Here is a 20,505-nt window from a genome sequence, read left to right on the forward strand (position 1 = left end):
CAATCTATGAAAATGATTTGGCCAAGGGGATCAGTCACATTTCTAGATGGGAATGCGAGGAGAGAAAAGGATGTAAATAGGCTTCTGCAGAATGTAGACACACTACGTGAATAGAAAGTGTATTATTTTGTGGAAAAATATGAGGTTACCACTTTATGCATAAAACAGAAAATCTGAGTATTTAATAAGTCAATGTGTACATGTCACTGAAAACCAACATGCAAGTGCACCAAGCAATTAGGAAGGTAAATTTTACATTGGTTCGACTTGATTACAAGAGGATCAGAGAACTTGTCTTACTGCATTTATATAGGGCTTGGCAAGAAAAAACCTGAGGTACTGTGCATAGTTTTTCTTTCCTTGCCCAAGTAAGGTGATAGTTACTACTCAAGGTGTGCAGTGAAGATCTACAAAGCTGATTCAAAGGGGTTTCCCACTGAGGAGGCATTAGCTAGTCCAATCCTGCAGAATTTAGAATATGCATGGACCTTGCTGAAATGTATAAATTCTTATGGGCTCACTACTAGGCTGAATACTCCTGGTTCAGGAGTCAAGAAACAAAGGGCTATGCAATTTAGTACAGAAACTATTAGAATGTTTTCATTGAAAGGATAGTAGATCTCTGGAATTTCTTTAGCTGAGTGCTCTGGAAGATCAGTCCTCCAGTTCATTTTAAACAGATGGATAGGTTTCTGGGATAATAAGAAAGGAATCAGGAAAGTGTGCAGTGTAGAAAGATGGTGGGGAAATGATTGTGATGATTTCTGATCTCGATGAATAGTGGAGAAGGCTCAAATGACTATGTGATCTATTTCTGTTTCTTATGTTCTTGTATTTCACAGCAATAAACAACTCGATAAACATATGGGGTTTGATGGTTAATTGGACAGCATGGGCTCCTGGGTTAGAAGGGCCTGTGACTGTGCTGTATCTCTAAATTTAAAAAAAATTAAAATGTAAAAAAAAATTAAATTAAATTCTAAATTAGGAACAAAGTTCAATGCAGGGATTTCAATGCATTGAAAAGTGGATTAAAAAACTCTTCCAATGGTTTCTAACATTCATATCTTTAATTCTGAAGTTATAGTTAAAATTGTAGTGGCTCACCAGAGGCTTAATCGAACCGGCTCTGGAGGTTCTGAGTGACATCACAATGAAATGACATAATTTGGAACGTGTGGGGTTTTCAAAAGCTGCATTACTGATCTTCAACTTGACTACGTCTTATCATTTTCTCATTCTTCATTTTGTACTGTTACACAATTGCTACATTGGTGACCCTGATGGATCTTGGACCCAACATGGATAATGCAGTGGATTTGCCTATCTTTTGGGCCACTCAACCTGAAGTTTGGTTCAGGCAGGCTGAGGCACAGTTCCACATTCGTAAGGTAGAAGTGGATGCCGCTAAGTACTATCATGTGGTAAGCGCCCTCAACCAGGACACGGCGGTCGAGAAGTGGATTTCCTTCTGGACTCGCCAGCTCTCAGCAAGTATGAAGCCTAAAAACCTCCCCCCCCCCCCAGATTTACGGTCTCTCACGAGGCGAGCGAGCTGCATGGCTCCTTCATATCAATGGCTTGGAGGGCCGCACCCCTTCGGAGTTAATGAATGAGATGATGGCATTGGCAGATGGCCGCAGGCCTTGCTTGCTCTTCCAGCAGTTGATTTTAGAGCATATGCCAGAAGACATTCGCCTCATGTTGCTTGACGTGGACTTTGGTAACTCTCAAACAGTGGCCGCCTGTGCGGACATTCTTGGTGCGCAAAATGGCAAGGTACAAGGCCCAGAGAAATTAATGCTGTGTCACACCCAAAGGTCCAGGCTCCACGAGTACCGCGACGAGGTCACACGTTCCTCTGGACAAACACGACTCTGTGACAATGGCTACGGCAGGTGGCCACCGTAACAGACTATTCTACTTCTGGGATGAACTCTCTCAGCACAAATTTCTAGTTGTCATGGGTGTGGAGATTAGTATCCTTCCTCCTTTCGATTTTGACACCCGTACCAGAAGCGCGGGTCCAGTACTCACTGTGGTAACAGTTTGTATCATTCGTATGGCACACGGACTATACCCCAGAAATTCGGTGACAGTAAGTTCAGATGGAAGTCTATTCTTGCTGCTGTGTCCCAGCCGTTGCTGGGTGCTGACTTCCTCAGATCCCCCTCACTGATGGTGGACTTAAAAGGCCACCAGTTGGTGAACACCACAACGTTTCAGACTTACTGCCTTGGAAAAGCCAAATTACTCGCCCCACACCGAGACGCAGTAGAGCATTTGTGTAGTTTCTGGACATTGTCACTCCCCAGTTCTTAATGCCACACCCAAACATGGCTTCGCACACCACATCCTCACCTAAGGACCTCCTCTACACGCCCAATGCCTGCTGCCCGACAGGTTGTGGCTTGCAAAACAAGAGTTCTGCAAAATGGAGGAATTTGGAATCATATGCAGATCTGATAGCCCGTGGGCTTGCCCGCCTCATACGGTGCCCAAAACCACGGGAGGCTGGAGACCTTGCAGGGATTACAGGCATCTCATCAATGCTGCTACTGCGGACCACTACCCTGTGCCCCATATACATTACAGCTGAACTTCATGGAGCCAGGGTATTTCTAAAACTGACTTGGTGTGTGGGTATTACCAAATTCCTGTAAACCTGGAGGATGTGCCCAAGACTGCCATCATAACACCATTTAGCCTTTTCGAATTTTTGAGAAAGCCTTTTGGGCTCAATAATGCTGCACAAACACTCAGTGACTGATGGATGCAGTGGGGCATGGCATGGACTTCCTTTTCATACACTTGGATGACATACTTGTCACCAGCCACTCCAGAAAAGAGCCCCTGCAGCATCTGCGTTTACTCTGAAGCTGCCTACAGGAGATCGGGCTAACTGTGAACCCTGCCAAGTGCAAATTCAGACAGTCCTCTATCGAGTTCTTGGGACATCAGATCAGTAGCTGGGGGTGTTGTTCCATTGCCTAGCAAGGTGGAAGCCATCCTCAAATTTGCGAGGCCAGATACCATAAAAGGACTCCTGGAATTTGTGGGGATGGTCAATTTCTATCGTCACTTTCTACCCCTCTTCCACCTCATGTCCAGCGATGCCAAAGAACTTCGAGTCGACAAAGGAGATGACGGTAGCATTCCAGCAGACCAAAGACGCCTGAGAAAAGGCAACATTGCTGGTCCATCCACAAATGGACGCACCAATGACCTTGGCAATAGACGGGGTCTCGGAACATACACAGATGGACAATGGCAGCCTCTAGCATTTTTTAAAAAAAAAATAGGCACCACCGCCCTCTGAAAACAAAATACAGCACATTTGATAGGGAAATGCTGGCACTGTACCTAGCTGTCAGACATTTCCGCTATTTTTTGGAAGGCAGGGACATCATGGTTTTTATTGACTGAGAACCATTAATGTTCGCTTTCGTGAAGGCAAAAGATCCGTGGTCAGCCCGCCATCGACACCACCTATCTTGCGTATCCGAGTTTTCAACCAGGATTAAACGCATCTCCGGTAAATGTGGTGGCTGATGCCCTGTCCGCTCCTCTGTTCAAACTATCAGCTTATAGAACTGCTGTCATGAGCCTGCAACTCGAACATGTAGTCTTTGGAACACAAGGTACCACTTTCCCATGGGACGTTTCCACAGGTCAGCCTCACCCTATTGTCCCTGCTGCAGGGAGACATTGTATTTTTGATGCCATTCACAGACTGTCTCACCCCTCAATTCGAGCAACGGTCCACTGATAGCTAACAAGTTTGTATGGCATGGACTCAAAAAGCAGGTCATGTACTGGGCAAAGACGTGCACTGACTGCCAATCTGTAAAAGCACGTGAAGGTGCCGCTTCAGCCTTTCTAGCCACCGCAGTGCAGATTCGACCACATGCATGTCGACATTGTTGGCCCACTTCTGGTATCACAAGGGTCTAGGTACTTGTTAACAGTCATCGACAGGTTCACTATGTGGCCAGAGGCAGTTCCTATGACAATTCATCAACCAATTCATGCGCCAGAACTTTTATTTCTGCCTGGGTATCTCACATGTCACCTCACATATGCAACCTCTGACAGAGGCCCACAGTCTACCTCTGCACTCTGGGACGTTTTTCTCATGACTGGTGAGAATGCAGATCCACCACATGACAGCCTACCACCCGCAATCGAATAGCTTGGTAGAGCGGTTCCTTAGGCACATGAAAACTACACTGATGTCCCGCCTCCAGAGACCTGATTGGACGGACGAGCTGCCCTGGATCCTCCTGGGAATAAGATGGCACCCAAGGAGGATCTCAACTCATCATCATCAGAGTTGGTTTTGTAACTGCAGTTTGTATCCGCAGAGAAATGCAGCACGGGGACAGGAGGTGCCACCACTGAAGTCTTGGGCATACTGTGGGAGCGACTTGGAAAATTGACCCAAGTTCCCACATTCCGGGACTGTGAGTTTGTGTGTGTGTGCAGAGGTGCACATGGACCACCTTTAGAGGCCGTATGAGGACCCTTCAGTGCTACTGAACAATCATACAACTTGAGTTCTGGACACTGTGGGGCATCCAGAGACATGTATGATTGACCGACTAAAGTTTGCTCATCTTGAACTTGATCAGCCCTTGCCGCAACCCCTGATGCGAAGACATGGATGACAATCCAAGAGTGGTGGTCAGTAAGGCACCAGAGGTTTAGCCTCCTATTGCCAGTTCTGGGGGAGGGGGGTGCCATGTAGCGGCTCACCGGTGGCTTAATCGAACCGAATTGAGAGGTTCCAAGTGACATCACAATGTGATGTCATCATTTGGAATGTGCGGGTTTTTTCAAAAGCTGCGTGTGACCGTTTGAGTGAACAACTTTTACTGAACTTCGACTTGACTAAGTCTGATAATTTTCTCATTCTTTATTTTGAACTGTGACACAGATGCAACAAAATCTGATCAAGAATGTACTAGCTTCATCTCTCAAAATGTTAAAAAATCTAATTTGGTGTGGCCTCCTAAAATCAGATTGGGAGACCACTTTGTCAAACACTAACACTCTTGTTTGTGGTTCTAAAGTTGAGCTTCTTGTTGCCAATTATTTATCCCCCCCCTACAACTATACATCTATTCTAGACCTCATCATTGTCAAGGTGAGACCAAACATAAACTTGAACAGCACATCATATTTCCCCTGAACAGCCTATCAGCACAAACATCGATTTTTAAAATTTTTTAGGCAACCCTCACCTTATTTGGTTTCCACTTCTCTATACACCCCTGTACTTGCTTTTTTCCATCTCCAATTGGTCTCCTACCCTCCCCACCCATCCTTCCCAGTAGTCTTTCTTTCTCTACCTATCTCGCCACCTCTTATACCCTCTATCCTACAGTCCAGTCACCTTTGGGCCTCTCCTTCATTTACCTCCTTACATACTGTATCTTTATTCATATAACATGTACATGCATATAACGCACAGAAAATCAAGATTTTCATATAGCGTGCACACGCATATAACACGCCAGTGTAGCATTCTAAATTCTGATTGACAAATGCAATTTGCATTTAATTAGGACTTGAGCCAAACCACATTCCCATAGTACCAGTATCTGTCACAGTTAATCTCCCACGATTAGCATCCAATCAACTTCCACCAAAGGTGTTAATCGCCTGTTAGATAGTATCCTCCTGCAACACATTAACAAGTTTTGGAGGAATCAATTAAATATATTGAAGACAGGCTTCAGAGTTAAGTAGGATTTTAAATCTGTCATGATTTACAAATCCTTTCCTTGAAAGAAACCTTATCTTGTTAATCTCCTCCCTCAGGGGACAGGTCTTGGCAATGAACATTAATAAAGTGCAGTGCCCTAACCAGAATATCCTGTTTATTGGAATACCATGTGACTCTGCTCAAAGACATATACCCAAGATCAAAATTTTGAATTTTGGCATTTTGTCGGTACCAAATTCCCGCGCTAGCTTTAAATTAAGCGTGTTTCTTTCATTGCCGCTATTCCCGCACTAGCTTTAAGTTGAGCTTTTTTCATTGCCGCTATTCCCGCGCTAGCTTTAAATTGAGTGCTTCTTTCATTGCCGTTATTCCCGCTCTAGCTTTAAATTGAGCGCGTTTCTTTCATTGCCGCTATTTCCACGCTAGCTTTAAATTGAGCCTGTTTCTTTCATTGCCGCTATATCCGCCCTAGCTTTAAATTGAGCGCGTTCTTTTATAGCCGCTATTACATTCCCACGCTTGTTTTAAATTATGCGCGTTCCTTCATACTCAGATAAATTATCACCCTATATAACCTTCTCAGTATAAAAGGCCCTTGCATTTGGTGCTACCTTTGAGATCTAAAATACCAGCTGTTTTCACAATGCAAGGAGCCAAATGCAAATCTTACACTGCTAATTTGTTACCAAAACAGAAGAAACTGTACTGGCAAGAGAGTTCAAGGTTGGCGAATCATCTATTTGTGAATGAAGGAAAGAGAAAGATGAGCTTGAGAGGATGAATCCAATGAAAACGTGCATGTCGTGGCCCAGAAGCTAAATGGCCCCATTAGAATCTGACTTGAGGAGTGGGTTCTTAGTCAAAGAGAACAAAAATCAGGCTGTATCTACAATTGCCATTCAGATGAAAGTATGACTATTAGCAAGTGAAAGAGGCATCCTGAATTTCAAGGTGGGGTTCCCCTGGATATCGAAGTTTATGAAGCGAAAAGGATGGTCATTAATAACTAGAACAACTGTAGGTTAGCGACTTCCAGAAGATGGGTAACCAAAAAAAAAATCATTTCCAATACTGTGATTGTGCACTATAACAAGAAAGGTTCGATGGACTCCAACGTTATGAAAGTGTGGGTGGAAAGGTGATACAGGTCTAGACCAAGCAGTTTCTCCCAGCACCCCCCCCCCCCCCCCCCACAACCGAAGAAATCATTATTCTTATTTGATTTCCATGGCAGCTCACAAAGAGCATTGAGAACAAAGGACTATAAATTCTGTGGTGCCCACAATGCAGTCATTCTGGGTGGGTTAACATGCAAACTGTAGCCACTCGATATTTCCGTTAAATCATCCATTCAAGATGTTCATCAGATCAGAATGGGAGGAATGGATGCAGAATGGCACTCATGAATTCACCCCAGCTGGATGGCTGAAAAGAGCAACCTATACTGAGTTGCCAGATCCTGGGATAAAATTACACCAAAAACTACCTGCAGTAGATTCAGAAAAGCTGGCATATTATATAATGATGATGGTGATTCCCTCACTGATGACAAAAGCAGTGACAGCGATGATACGTCAGTATTGACTACAGTAACAGAAGAACACTTGCAGGCTGCCCTAAAATATTTTAATGAAGAGTGAACAATCCGACTTTGAAGGATTTGAAGGGGTTACAAATGATGAAGTCTAATTGTGTTTTTTTTAAACTTTAACATGTTGTCCAGCTTTTTAACTTGTATTATATGGTTATTTTAAATTAAAACAATGAAAAAAACAATTTACTTAAGAACTAGATCTGGTCAATTAAGTTCACTTTTTTAGTCAATATGTAAAAATATTCTTGTATCGCATACATGTGCATATAATATACATTATATGCATAAAAATATGATACATCACCCCCGTCCCCTTCTTCTTTGATCGAGGATCCAAACCTGAAACGGTGGATAATTTCTACCCATGGATGTTATCTGAGCTGCTGAGTTTCTCCAGTTCCAGCATTTGAGTTTTAAAGATAGAGGTTCCGTTATTGTCTCGTAATACTACATTTAGAATGTAATGTACATGAAATTCTTTAGCTTTTGTCTACCATAAAGCAGTCTGCGCTCCTCACAGAATTCTAGAATTCTAATAAATAACCTGATGACATGGAAAACATTTACAGTGGACCTATTCTAATGGGTCGACAGAAAAGGGAAATTGGTATCAAAACTAGATTCAAAACAGCACGTTTTAAAATATCAATTAATGGCATACAGTACCTTCAAAGGCAACTCAAATCAATTTATCATTATTTTCTTATAATAAATTAAATACTATTATGTTAAAATTTATATAATTATTACATTAAATACTATTATATTAAAATACACTTACCAGAACTATTTCAAGAGCAGGAAGAATCCCCAAATTTGCCAGTGTCTTGAAAAATGCATCCCGATTCTGTGGTTGCAGTGTTTGAGAGAATGCACAAAATTCCTTTAAGAAGTTCACCTGTGTTTTAGAAAAAGTTGTCTGAAATAGTGTCCTGTGCCAAATTTAATGTTTTCAAACTGAAATAATGAACTTACTAATTCACGTCTCTTATGATCATCTGTGGCTTCATCAGTTAATTGTGCAAAGAGTTCAGTCAAAAATTTCTCATCTTCCTATGGCAAAATAAATTGCAACTTTCAGTTTTGAAATTAAGCACAATTGCATCCTGCAAAATCACATACAAGACCAATTTGTGAAACTGCAATTTAATAATGTTAATTATCCTATCCATTTAAAGATCAAGATTCAAGTAGATCTGCACGATGAAAGATTTTTCCTTCACTTTTTTCAATTCCAGATTAAATATGGTACAGGGGTCAAGAGATTTGGCAAGTCTTCACAGATCATTAAAATATTGCATGTAAATACAAAGAGCAGTGAAAGGATAAGCAGAATCTTGGGTATGAATATGAAAGGGGAAGGCAATTATTTCAGTCAGAGTACAAATTAAAGAATTAGTTATTTAAATATATGATCAATCCATGCTCCGCTCTATTAATCAATTTCATTTTCTATACTTTAAAAGTTGTAACTGCCAGGCTTGAAGAAAACATAACTTATGGCTGCCTTTAGCCACCATTAGTCAACTAAATTCTTAACTGTAGTTTAAACTACAAAGCTACAGCTATATAAATTGAATTAAATAATTTATGTTATCTTGCATATACAGTACTGAGAAAAATTGCTTCAAGTGTTATCCAAGCAAGTCAACCCATACTAAGTACAGCAGGTAGTGCAACGATAAATCAAAAGTGCATAAAATAGGTATCAACACCTTGAAAACGTCACATAGCTAATTATTAATGTTGCCTGATTGCTTTTTTACACTCCAAGTCCTGACCGATTCAATATGGTCAAATGTTTATCTAATTAACATATTCACACCATAATTTTGTTTGTTATTTAAAAACTTTGCATTAACAATTTAAAAAGAATCATAACTCCATTTACCAAACTGGACATGGGAACAGAGATAATATAGTTTGGGAATAATTAGACCAAGCAACCTGGAGAACTGAATTATTATTTGCCAGTGTTTTTACGTTTTTAGGGAACAATTCCAATTATATTCTTTGCATAATCTAGGAGTTAGACATTACATTCCAGGCCAATTAAATGATGGGGTTGGAATTAGTCATTTTTTAAATCATGAATTTAACTTTATTTGTTTGTTTCGCACACCCACACAGCCATCAGCCTATCAATACCATGCCAGCTTCCATCAGTGTTCCCTTTGTCATCTATGATTTGTTCTTCTACATTTTTTTTGCCACTCAAGCATAATTCTTAGGAGTCAGTTAACCTACCAGGACATCTTAGAGATGTTAAAGGAAATCAAAGAAACCAGTGGAAACCCAACAGTTACAGAAAGAATTTGCAAACTCAACACTGGCAGTTTTCAAAATAAGAATCAAATCCAAGGCAGCAGGCATTGACAGCTGATCCACCACAGATTATTCTAGAATTCTTTCAGCACAATTCGTTTTCTTAACAAGAGGAGTTTGATCAGGTTTCTAAATTTAGTGCTTCAGAATACTGGAAGGAAAGCCACGTAAAATATGACCATCTCACAACCTACAGTTCACTAACTCAAGACTGACAATGCATGTTTGCCAACAGTTATCTAATACCAGGCTACAAAAAAAGTTGGCAAAAAGACAAATATAGGAGAATCCAAACAGAAATAAATATTTACATAAGATATTAAAGGATTTGAGCAAATGGCCTCTTGTGCCTTGTTCTCTATTCAATAAGACCATGGCAAATCCTTTCCCTCAGCACCTCTTTCCTGTCCTAAACTATAACCCTTACCTAGCTTAATTATCAAAATACATTGATCAATGGAAGAATTAGCATTTTGATATTCCACAATCTCAAAGTTAAATTACAACCAAATCAATCTCAGATCTTAAAATACTATAGTAAACTTTGTATTAAGAAAAAGTTTCAACTAAAACATCTTCATTAATTATTCAGTCATTTCTCAAATACTAGTAATTGTAGCCCTCCTGGTTTATTACCTGGATGAATTTTAAATTTCATTCCAGAATCTGCAAAATCACAACTATGTGGTTTCTCACCATGGTTACAATTTATTTGTTTAATGGTGCTGTTAGTATCTGGCCTGTCTTGATTTTTTAAATTTGACTGCAGACAAGTATAAAAGTGTTAATTTGCTACAAGGTATATCCAACCTCTTGAAAATGTTACTGCCTCTATTACTAATGATAGCTTTCCCTGCCAAACTATTCACCATACTTTAACAACAGTTTCACTGTGAGTAGTAACATCAATATTATTAGTTTTACGAGTGCTTCAGACTAGCCTGTGGAAATTGTGTTGGGAGAGATTTTTTAAAAATTGCAGGATTATAATTTTTCAGATTGCAGTAAAGAGCACTTGAACCAGTGTAGATCATAGGATCATGAATATGGACCAGGTATAAGTAACTAAAATGTGTCAGCATGCAACGTGTGGAGAATGTGAGTGATCTAGAAATGGCAAAAACATGAGCTAAGTTGCACAGGCAATAGCAGATAAGGTATCAGTGGAAATAGGCAGTAATATGAGAATGGCAACAAGTAGACTCTGCTGGTTGGAAATAAGATTTGTTAATATAGTGGGGCCAAACAAAAAGTTTCCAGACTGGTTCCATCAGATCACAGCGGAATGAATCTCTACATGGACCATACCTCAAATTTATAGTTAGATAACGATGCAATTGCATCATCAGGCAGTTCGTCTGGCATCAAGTCATAGTCACAATTATTTCTTGATGGAACATCAGAATAAAATCCTCAAGTCAAGAGACTCAGTGCCTGTGCCTGAAACCACATGACAACTTGGCCACATGACTAAGCGGAAAAATTGCTTGTGCCCATTCATTATGGTCACTGCACTAAACTTGAATACATTTCTGACGATCTCACATCCTCTGCAAAAGCATAAACTGCAGCTGCTTGTAACTGGTCTTGTAACAATTCCTGATAGTTCAACTGCACTAAAGGACACTGGTTGCAGATTTTGCTGCAAGGAGGAAGAGAATAGAATCAGGGCCCAGCCCACATCTGTGCTGAAATGAAGCAAGTTACCCAGAAAATAGGGCACTCCTTCTTCTATATTTGATGATGCACCATCAAGTCAGTCTCAACAGAGGTTGGATGTGCCTTGGAGCAAATGGACACTTTTGTACTTACCTGCAATCAAATTTAAAAAAAAATCAAGGTAGGGCAGGCACTATCAGCAGAATTAAGTTGTGATTTTGCAGACTCTGTAATTAAATTTAAGCTTCATCCAGGCAACATAAACAATGAAATTAAAAAACTTGAATGTTCTACAACTGGGAAAAAAGGCAGAAATGAAAGGCTTATCATCTGTACAGAAAGTTAAATGTAAATATTTCTGCTAGACATTCTTCAAGGTGTAGTGTGCTTGAAACCAAACTGCACCTCTTGATGTTATCTCAACAAGATGCAATACAAATGAAACCCAAGTTCCACCGTTCAAATAATAGTTTCCATTCCACAAATTGGCAGAACATTCACATTTAGTAAATTCAAGCTATGCCAGTTCTTTATGACAAGTTTGCAGCACAAAACTAGAAGGAAAACAGGTCAACTGATTTAAAATTATCATAAAATATCAGAATGTAAAACAAGTTCTTATGCTAAATAATAATTTATTGATCTTGAAGTGCGTACTCTCCTATATACAAGAGGGGCAAAGATTATCTGACTGAAGCCAAGAGCATAATTTTTCACAACCTGAAAATGAAATACAACTGATTCTTACAAAATAAGTAGCATATAACATACCTGTAACATACTAACAATTTCCACTTTGTTGAAGAATATAAATGATGTTAGCGTAGATAGAAAGTTCTCCTCAAATACAGATGGGGTCGGTAAAATTATATCCTGGATATACTGTACCCGGTATGTCTGGTGGATTTTTTGCTTCAGCTCAGTGTCTGTAATTGGTATAACCTCTTTAAATTTGGCTGTTTTAGTCAAAAATTCCCGATGCTTTCTAGGATGAGGCAAGGAAGGATCATACTCCAAACACCCAACCACATCCATGATGCACTCATCTGAAAACATCCCCTCAAACAGTGCTGCTTTATTGAGGAACAAAATGCCTCTAATAATTTCATACAAGTGATGTAAACCTTCTGCGTTGTCAATGTCTTCACAAACTCTGAATAACTGCAACAGCTTTTTAATATAGGCCTCATTTTCCAAAGCTAATGCTAACTTCTCTCTGCGGATAGGAGAGGAGAGAACGGAGGTTACTAAGTCAGCAATCTCTTCCAGTTTGTTTAATTCACATGGTGGAAGATTAACTGTGTGAGTCATTTCAGGCATTTCTTCAAACCTCTCCTCTTCAGACTCATCTATAATATCCTGAGTTACATCAAGTGATGGATCTCGTCCCTGTACCTGCAATAATAAAACAGACATTTGATATGCATTCTGCCTTTACAGCCTTTAAATTAAGTGCATCATTTATATGTTGGATGAATAAAGAATATTTGGAAACAAGTAGTTTTAAATATACATTGATAATTCTTATATTGTTATTTTTAGAAAAAGAACAATTTCCTGAAAAGTACATGCAGTAATAGAATTTATCAGTATTAAACTATGCAATTTCTGATGTTTTAGATCAACAAGGAAAATTTATACCCAAGCCTTATTTAATAACTAACAGATCACCATTGATTTGCCCATGATGGCTCATTAATATAAACATAGATTACAGCAAAGAAACAGGCCCTTTGACCCTTCTAGTCTGTGTTAAACCATTATTCTGCCTCGTCCCATTGGCTTGCACCCAGTCCACAGCACTCCATATCTCTCCTATCCATGTAGCATCACAATTAGGGGACTCTTAGAAATTTATTCCTCAAGGCTGATTGTCCAGATCATTAAAAACATTGTGATCCTTAAAGCAACAGCAAATATTGACATAAAGAATCACAACATAAAATAAGTCTCATGTACAGGAAATGTTTACAGGCCACAAGCAGAAATTTTCTTGAAAAGTCACTTCACCCATAACTATATTTTTCCTCATCCTTACCCCCCCTCCCCCACCAAAGGCTGCAATAAGCCATGTTACTTTTGTTCAGCAGACAGCAGATCCATAGTTTTCTACAAAGTCCATTTCAGTCAACTATTGTTTACAGTTGTTAAACAAGAAAATATGCACATGCTGCAGTCTATTTAATGCACAATGCTGAAGAAACTCAGCAGGTCATTCACCATCCATTAGAAGTAAAAGACAGTCAACATTTTCGGCCTGAGCCCTTCTTCGGGAATGCTGAAAATAAGGCAAATGTCTGAATAAAAAGGTGTAGGTGGGGGAGAAACATAGGGGGATACAGGTGGGAGAGTACAAGAGAAAGAAGCTGAGGAAAGTGAGGGAGAAAGGACAGAGAGCTAAGAAAGATAACTCTCTGATAGAAGAGAGGGGTGGGGAGCAAGTGGGATGAGGTAAAGAGGGAGACCAAGGGAGCGAGTTAACAGAAATTGGAGGTCAATTTTGATGTTGTCTGCTTGGAAAATGGTGAAATGGAATACAAGGTGATGCTCCTCCAATTTGTGGGTGGCTTCAACTTGGCAGTACATGAAGCCATGAATAGACATTGTGTGGCAATGGTATGTGGCATTTAAGTGGTTGTCCATGGGGAATCCCTGCTGTTGCAACGGTCAAAGTGAAGATGCTATCCCAGAAGCGATAATCCAAGTCTGCGGTGGAGGCTACATAGGTAGTACAGGATGCTATAAATGATCCCTGCAGATTCACAAATGAAGCACTGCTTCACTTGGAAGGACTTTTTGGGCCCAAATAGTGATCAGGGAGGAGATGCAAGTGCAAATGTAGCACTTCTTGAGTTCACAGGAATAGGTACTGAGAGGCTAATCGGGTAATTGGTGTTTGTAGTTTACTGTTTCCAATATTTGCTTTCTTGAGTACCATGATCTGAGACACCAAATTGACAGGAATGGCTTCAATATATACATATTCTAGGTCATTGGCTATTAGCGTTCCATCAGCACTATCCTACCCATCTCTAAATAATCTCCTCAATTAAGCAGATAAAATTTAATGCACAAGATATCCACATTGGCACCCAATAATATGCCAACATTAGTTTTAAAAGCCTGGATAGATTTCAGGAGGAAAAAAAGGCAATATTAAACATAATGACAAACTTGACTTGTATTAAGGGTAATCAGCTGCCCTGGGCCCCAAGAAACTTCAATAAACTCACAAAATGCTCAAGTGTTGCTATCCATAGAAACATTACTAGCCCCTTTCATATTGCCAACCCTCCTGGGAAGCAGGTAAACTTACCGGCCATGCTGCACTCTGGAACCATTCCCACTACACCATGATTTACCTGGTTAATCAGCAACTCGACATTTTAAGGTGGGGGGGGGGGGGGTGTCCCATCTCCAGTGGTGGGAATGTGAGAGCAGGTTGTGCTTTCACACTGCCAGAAGTGAGTTAACTTGGCTGGGCTCTGACACTTGGCCCCAGCAAATGTCAGAGCCTGGTTGAATTTAACTTCCCCTGCCAGGTTGGGATATTTCACACTACACGATTACCAGGAATGGACCAGCTAAATTGACCCACAAGGTGTGAAAGGGGCTAATGAAAATAGGAGAAAGCTATTCAGCCCTTCAAGCTTGTTTCACCTTTCAATACTATTATGGATAATTATATAAATTCAGTACCCTATTCATCCTTTTTCTCCATGCCCCTTGATTCCGTTAGCCTCAAGGTTTTTTGACTTTTGGTGGTAATGAATTTCACAAGGTCACAACTGAGTGAAAAAGTTTTTGCTCAACTCAGTCCTAAATTGCCACCCCTTATCCTTCGACTGTGTCCACTTGTTCTGAACTTCCCAACATTGAGAATATCCTTCCTGCATCTAAGCTGTCTAGTCATGCCAGAATTGCCTTTCTTTGAATATACTGTACTCTTTTTTTTTCCCTGCTCTTCTGATGCCATGCAACTGTCAATTATCTGGACTGCATTTCTTCTGTAGAGTTGCCTGTTAATTGCTGCCTCACTAGATCACAGACCTTATTTATGTTCTAGTTCACAAAATGATAAATGGCTTGTATTGCATGAAGACAGTTAGTTTTTGAGAATGTTTTCCGAAATGACGATCTCATGCTCCTTTGAATAAGACATGGGAAACTCGGGTACAAGAGATCATTGCCAGGCATTGATGGCGAAGAGCTGTAACTATCCTCTGTGATTTAAACACTTAATAGTGTGAACATGCAAAAATTGGCATTCAAGGAAGAAACATAATGTAAACCCCAACATTCTGTTTCATGCCTTTATATTTTTCAGGGCATCATCATTTAAGAATCAAATGGGGAAACAAGGCGAGAAAGTGGGATGGATATTATTTCACAAGAGAACCTCACAAAGTCTGCTTACAAACTTTAGCGCTGAAGTAAATTAATTTAAACATTAAGGTGACACACATGGCAAGAAGGAAACAGATTTGTGTTTGGCAAATAGTTTAAGAACTTTATAAAACTTGAGTGATGACTGGAGCTTAGTAGTGAGAAAAATATTAGTCAACTTGGAGACATTAATATTTATAATGCATTATGTGTAATAATAAAATCACCAGGAAAAGCAGAAAACTCAGACAATGCATTGTGCCTGTTTGGAACTAATTCTTCAGATCTGATATTGTGGAGTTTTGTGGATTACTTGACACTGGAAGGATAATGGAGAAATGCGTCAACACCTTAAATAAACTTATGCAATCATATTCTGATCAGAGTTTGATATAGGAAACTAAATACACTACAATCAGAAATTTACTGGGAAAACCAATTATACAAAGAGCATCAAATCTGCTACAATGAGGAATTTGAAAGACTAGGGTTGTATTTACTACAGAAGCAATTAAAGATGTAATGTGCTGAAGAGGTTTTCAGGAAATAGTGCATTAACTCAACAATGAATAGAAAGTTTTCCTCTGGAACTTAAACTGAGGAAGTTGTATGAATAACTCTTTCCCCCCCATCACATCCTATACAAATTCCCTGTACAAGTTTAGAAAGATATCCAGCAATGCAAATTCATTAATCTGACTTTGAACAATCAGATTACAGTACTTCATGCCCTCTCTCGTCAAACTAAAGTGTCTTGTGCAACAAATTTATAAAAATCACAGTTGATGATGGAGATAGGTAAAATGTTACGTTGGAAATAAGGGAAACGGAGAGAAAGAATAGGAAGGAAAAGTGCAAGGTAGGCAGTCAAATAGATGGAATGAATGTGACAGCTTCATTATCCTAGGAAGCCCAGTGTGAACTGTAATCAGCAACAGAACCTCATCACCTACAAACTCCTAACTAAGTAGGACAGATGGTAGGAGAAATAAAAAGCCAGAGAGAGGAAATATGAAATAAAAATTTAAGGAGATCACTTTCTCTATTTTTAACACCCAAAGTGAAGCAAAAGAAAAAAATACCATTACATAAGTGTTTTCCTCTGATTCCGCCAAGGAATTAAGTTTATTTGTCACAAACTAACTGGTACAAATGAGGTTTCTTCTGCAAACAGGCTAACAGTTTAACTAACATTCATACACCTGTGTAAGGAGCGCAGTTAAAGAGATTAGAATCGCAATGAAAAGAAAGATTAGAACTAAGGGCAGTATGATAGCACAGTCATAGGGATCATTCAGGAACCTGATAGATGCAGAGAAGACGCTGTCTTTATGCTTACTGGTGCACACTTTCACACTCTTAAGCATTCTACCCAATGGGAGGAGATAAGTATCTGGGGTGCGATGTGATATAGATTTGCATGGCCTTCTTGCTACAACAATAGATCGCTGATGAAAATAAGATTCAAATTTCTCAATTAACTGACAAAAAGGAAATATTTTGAATAGCTGTTTCAGGCGAGTCTCTAAAAAGACTACATACTGTATGTGACTACAAAGCTAATTCATACAAACACTAGCTTTTAAAATCTTAAAGAACAAAATAAGTGCATTTTCTTTCTCCATACACCACTGTCCCTAGTAATCATACACAAAAATCAGAAATTACTGTATTTAAATTGATTTAGTGAGCAACATCACTGCAAATCTCTAAAGACTATGTTCCTAACTAAAACAGATCAGATACAAAAACTGAAAATAGACAATAAATAAAGAAAAAAATTGTAATGATTTTAAAATAATTTTGATTTCAACATGGAGTCATAATTAGCAGAATTTCAACATAAAAGCACCTTCAATAAGTCTCATTCTTCATAGTATATCGAAGCAGCAGTGCATATATTACCTGACAAATTTTCTCCCAGATTTCATCACATCCAGCCTTTTCTTGGAAACTGAGTGCCAAGTCGTAATTGTCTGCTTCAGACCAAACAATCAAAGTATCCTGATTTACAATAAGATAAAGGTCAGATAGAATTGCTCACCTACAAAGTATTTTTAACTGATTTTTTCATAATCAGAACTGTAACTTGACCACTATCGATTTTGTGACATCACCTTTGATCTCTAAAATATTGATTGCTCCTTCCTGGAGCGAATCACAGTACAAAGTAAGATTAACTCCCTTTGATAATGAAGGGTACAATTACGCCTCGACATGATTTGGAAAATAATTGTTTCCGTGTTGAGGCACCTTTGAGAGATGAACAGAAGTTTGGCAAATGCCACAATTTTTAAACAAGTTTACCTGCTGCTTCTGGTACGCGGTATTTGGATTGATTTTCGATTCTAACAGAAGGGAACCTAGGATGGAGTACAAAGAATGAAATCATTTCTCCACATCCCCTTCACACACACTTCTCTATCATTTAAACCTTCCTCCCTCGTCTCCCCTCCCCCGCACGTCATATTCGCACACTTTCCTGCATGACTTTGCTCCTAATTTTCCCTCGGTCATTCTCATACTTGTCATTAAGAATTTAACACCCAAATATTCAGAACGACGGGGGCAGGTTTAAAAACAGGGCAACTTAGCTACAGAGGCAAGGTATGGGCGAAGAGACCGAGGCAGTTGCCCAGCCTTGGCGTTACCATCGGACTCGGCCCGGACCAACAAGGACATTCCATTCAGTCGGTCGACGTAGGTCGAAGACACATGCCCCGTTCCCCGGTCGTCCCATTGCCGGTCTTCGTTCAGCGTGTACACTTTTACTCGTCGCCGCGTATCTGACATGCTTCCTTTCTTCCGTTAATATATTAGTCCTCTTTGCAAGCTTTCGGGGGGGCTACCGTCGCTCTTTCGGTTCTCGTTTTTCCACCCCCCAAAACAAAAACACCGTCACCGCCGTGATTTTACAAAGGCGGAAAACGCTACGAAACACTCGTGCGACATGGTACTGCAAATGGACGAAAGGATGGAAAATTAAATTAGAAGGAGTTGTGGAAGATGGACAGGCCCAGCCTTCCTTCCTTTCCTCTCAACTGTGCACAACATCCGCCATCTTGTAATCCGATCCGGCCGAATCGATCGACGTACGGGGCTTCCTCGGCTCGAGTGCAGGGCCTCGACTCTCAGGCTGGGAAAAAAAATTTACGTCACCATCGCGCGAAGAGATAGGATCCCCATTCATTCACTTGATCTCAGAAGAAGGCAGCAGCACCTTTCATTCTGACCAAGTGCATGGACAATTTCGGGTCGCCTTAGAATTCCCAGTTTACAGGAAAAAAAAATCCAGATCAGTTTGTTCTTTACAATTTTCAAATGATTCTAGATCAGATTGTATTGTTAAATTAGCTATAAATTTGCATTCCATTCACTGATTTGACTAAAGAATTGCAAGGTTTCAAATGTAGGCCTGAAGAAAGGATAAAACTCACTTTCGTTTATCCAAGTAATATTCAGAGAATAGGTTCAGCAAAGTCTCTCGAAAGGGGGAAAAAATTTGTGAAGGCAAAGGAATAGACAAACAATTTGGAGCATGATCCTCGAGGCACTTTCAGGTGGCCAAAATATCCCGATGTAAAGCCGCATATTCTACCCCTATGCGGCCGTTGGGAGGCCACCAAAAAAAGAGCAGGAGGCACCTCCGAGAGGGATCATCGCCGGAGGACTTTCGTCCCCCTAAGCACCTGAATGCAGCCGCCTGAAAGCGGCTGCTCCAGTGCTGACATCCCATGACGGCCGCCCCAACCCTGACATCCCGAAGGGATGGGAACCGGAGTGAACACCGAGGCACCTCCCGTGCAGCTGTCCCTTTCAGGTGGCCAGCGCTGCGCTTTTAGCGCTGGCCACCTGAATGACCATTCCACAGGTCTGAATCCGCTTCTGCAGCCACATTCTTGGCGGAGAATGCACCTGAAAGCAGCTTCTCTCTCTCATGTGCATACTTCCTACTTCTCCCCTGCTCTGTCAAACCTTGTAAAGTGGGTGTGTGTTTACAATTTTTCATTCTGTGACATATACCCAGTAATTGCAGTTTTTCAAAATTTTACCCAATAACTATAATGCATTACTAGTTATAAATTCTTCACATATTCCAGAGATATACAAAGAATTTATCTGAAGGACCCATCACACCCAGGCACCTCAATCTTCCCTCTTTGGGGATAAGCCTTAGAAGTATGGATTCATTTCACACAGATAGACTGAAATACAGTTTCTTAAAAGGAGCCATTGTTTTAGCTTGTATTGGTATGTGTGAGTTGTGGTAAACATCATGAGGCATGCCATGAGGCTGCAAGCCCCCTGCTGGCAGCTATCTAATCAAACATAACTATAATCAAGGCCTTGCCTGTGGCCAAGCAAACATGACCACTATCAGTTCAGCCATCAGGGTTTTGAATGCACCCCATAACAGTGCTATCATGTTCACCTTGCTTGGTGCTAATTGTTCTTTCTTTTCATTTCAATCCTGTGCTTTTTACATGGCGGTCAACCAGTTTACCTATCTCGGCTGCACCATTTCATCAGATGCAAGGATCGACAATGAGATAGACAACAGACTCGCCAAGGCAAATAGCGCCTTTGGAAGACTACACAAAAGAGTCTGGAAAAACAACCAACTGAAAAACCTCACAAAGATAAGCGTATACAGAGCCGTTGTCATACCCACACTCCTGTTCGGCTCCGAATCATGGGTCCTCTACCGGCACCACCTACGGCTCCTAGAACGCTTCCACCAGCGTTGTCTCCGCTCCATCCTCAACATCCATTGGAGCGCTTTCATCCCTAACGTCGAATTACTCGAGATGGC

General features: G+C 40.3%; 1 protein-coding gene across 4 annotated transcripts in view; it reads right to left on the reverse strand.

The window, feature by feature from the left end:
- Positions 1-18,779, reverse strand: part of LOC138760642 (serine/threonine-protein phosphatase 4 regulatory subunit 3-like) — a 47,879-nt gene extending 29,100 nt beyond the window's left edge. The window contains exons 1-7 of one of the 4 annotated variants that reach the window (XM_069931487.1): positions 18,344-18,779; positions 18,000-18,055; positions 17,598-17,696; positions 12,637-12,701; positions 12,078-12,522; positions 8,298-8,375; positions 8,104-8,220 (exon numbers count right to left, since the gene is read on the reverse strand). In XM_069931487.1, the coding sequence (XP_069787588.1) occupies positions 8,104-8,220; positions 8,298-8,375; positions 12,078-12,522; positions 12,637-12,701; positions 17,598-17,696; positions 18,000-18,055; positions 18,344-18,485 (1,002 nt within the window). In that variant the 5' untranslated portion in view covers positions 18,486-18,779. Of the gene's footprint in view, positions 1-8,103; positions 8,221-8,297; positions 8,376-12,077; positions 12,702-15,919; positions 16,012-17,597; positions 17,697-17,999; positions 18,056-18,343 lie in introns of those variants that run through there. The other 3 variants (XM_069931485.1, XM_069931486.1, XM_069931488.1) reach the window with 3 other exon arrangements.
- Positions 18,780-20,505: the final 1,726 nt, after the last annotated feature.

This window comes from Narcine bancroftii, chromosome 4 (assembly GCF_036971445.1).
Source record: "Narcine bancroftii isolate sNarBan1 chromosome 4, sNarBan1.hap1, whole genome shotgun sequence".
Classification (NCBI taxonomy): Eukaryota; Metazoa; Chordata; class Chondrichthyes; order Torpediniformes; family Narcinidae; genus Narcine; species Narcine bancroftii.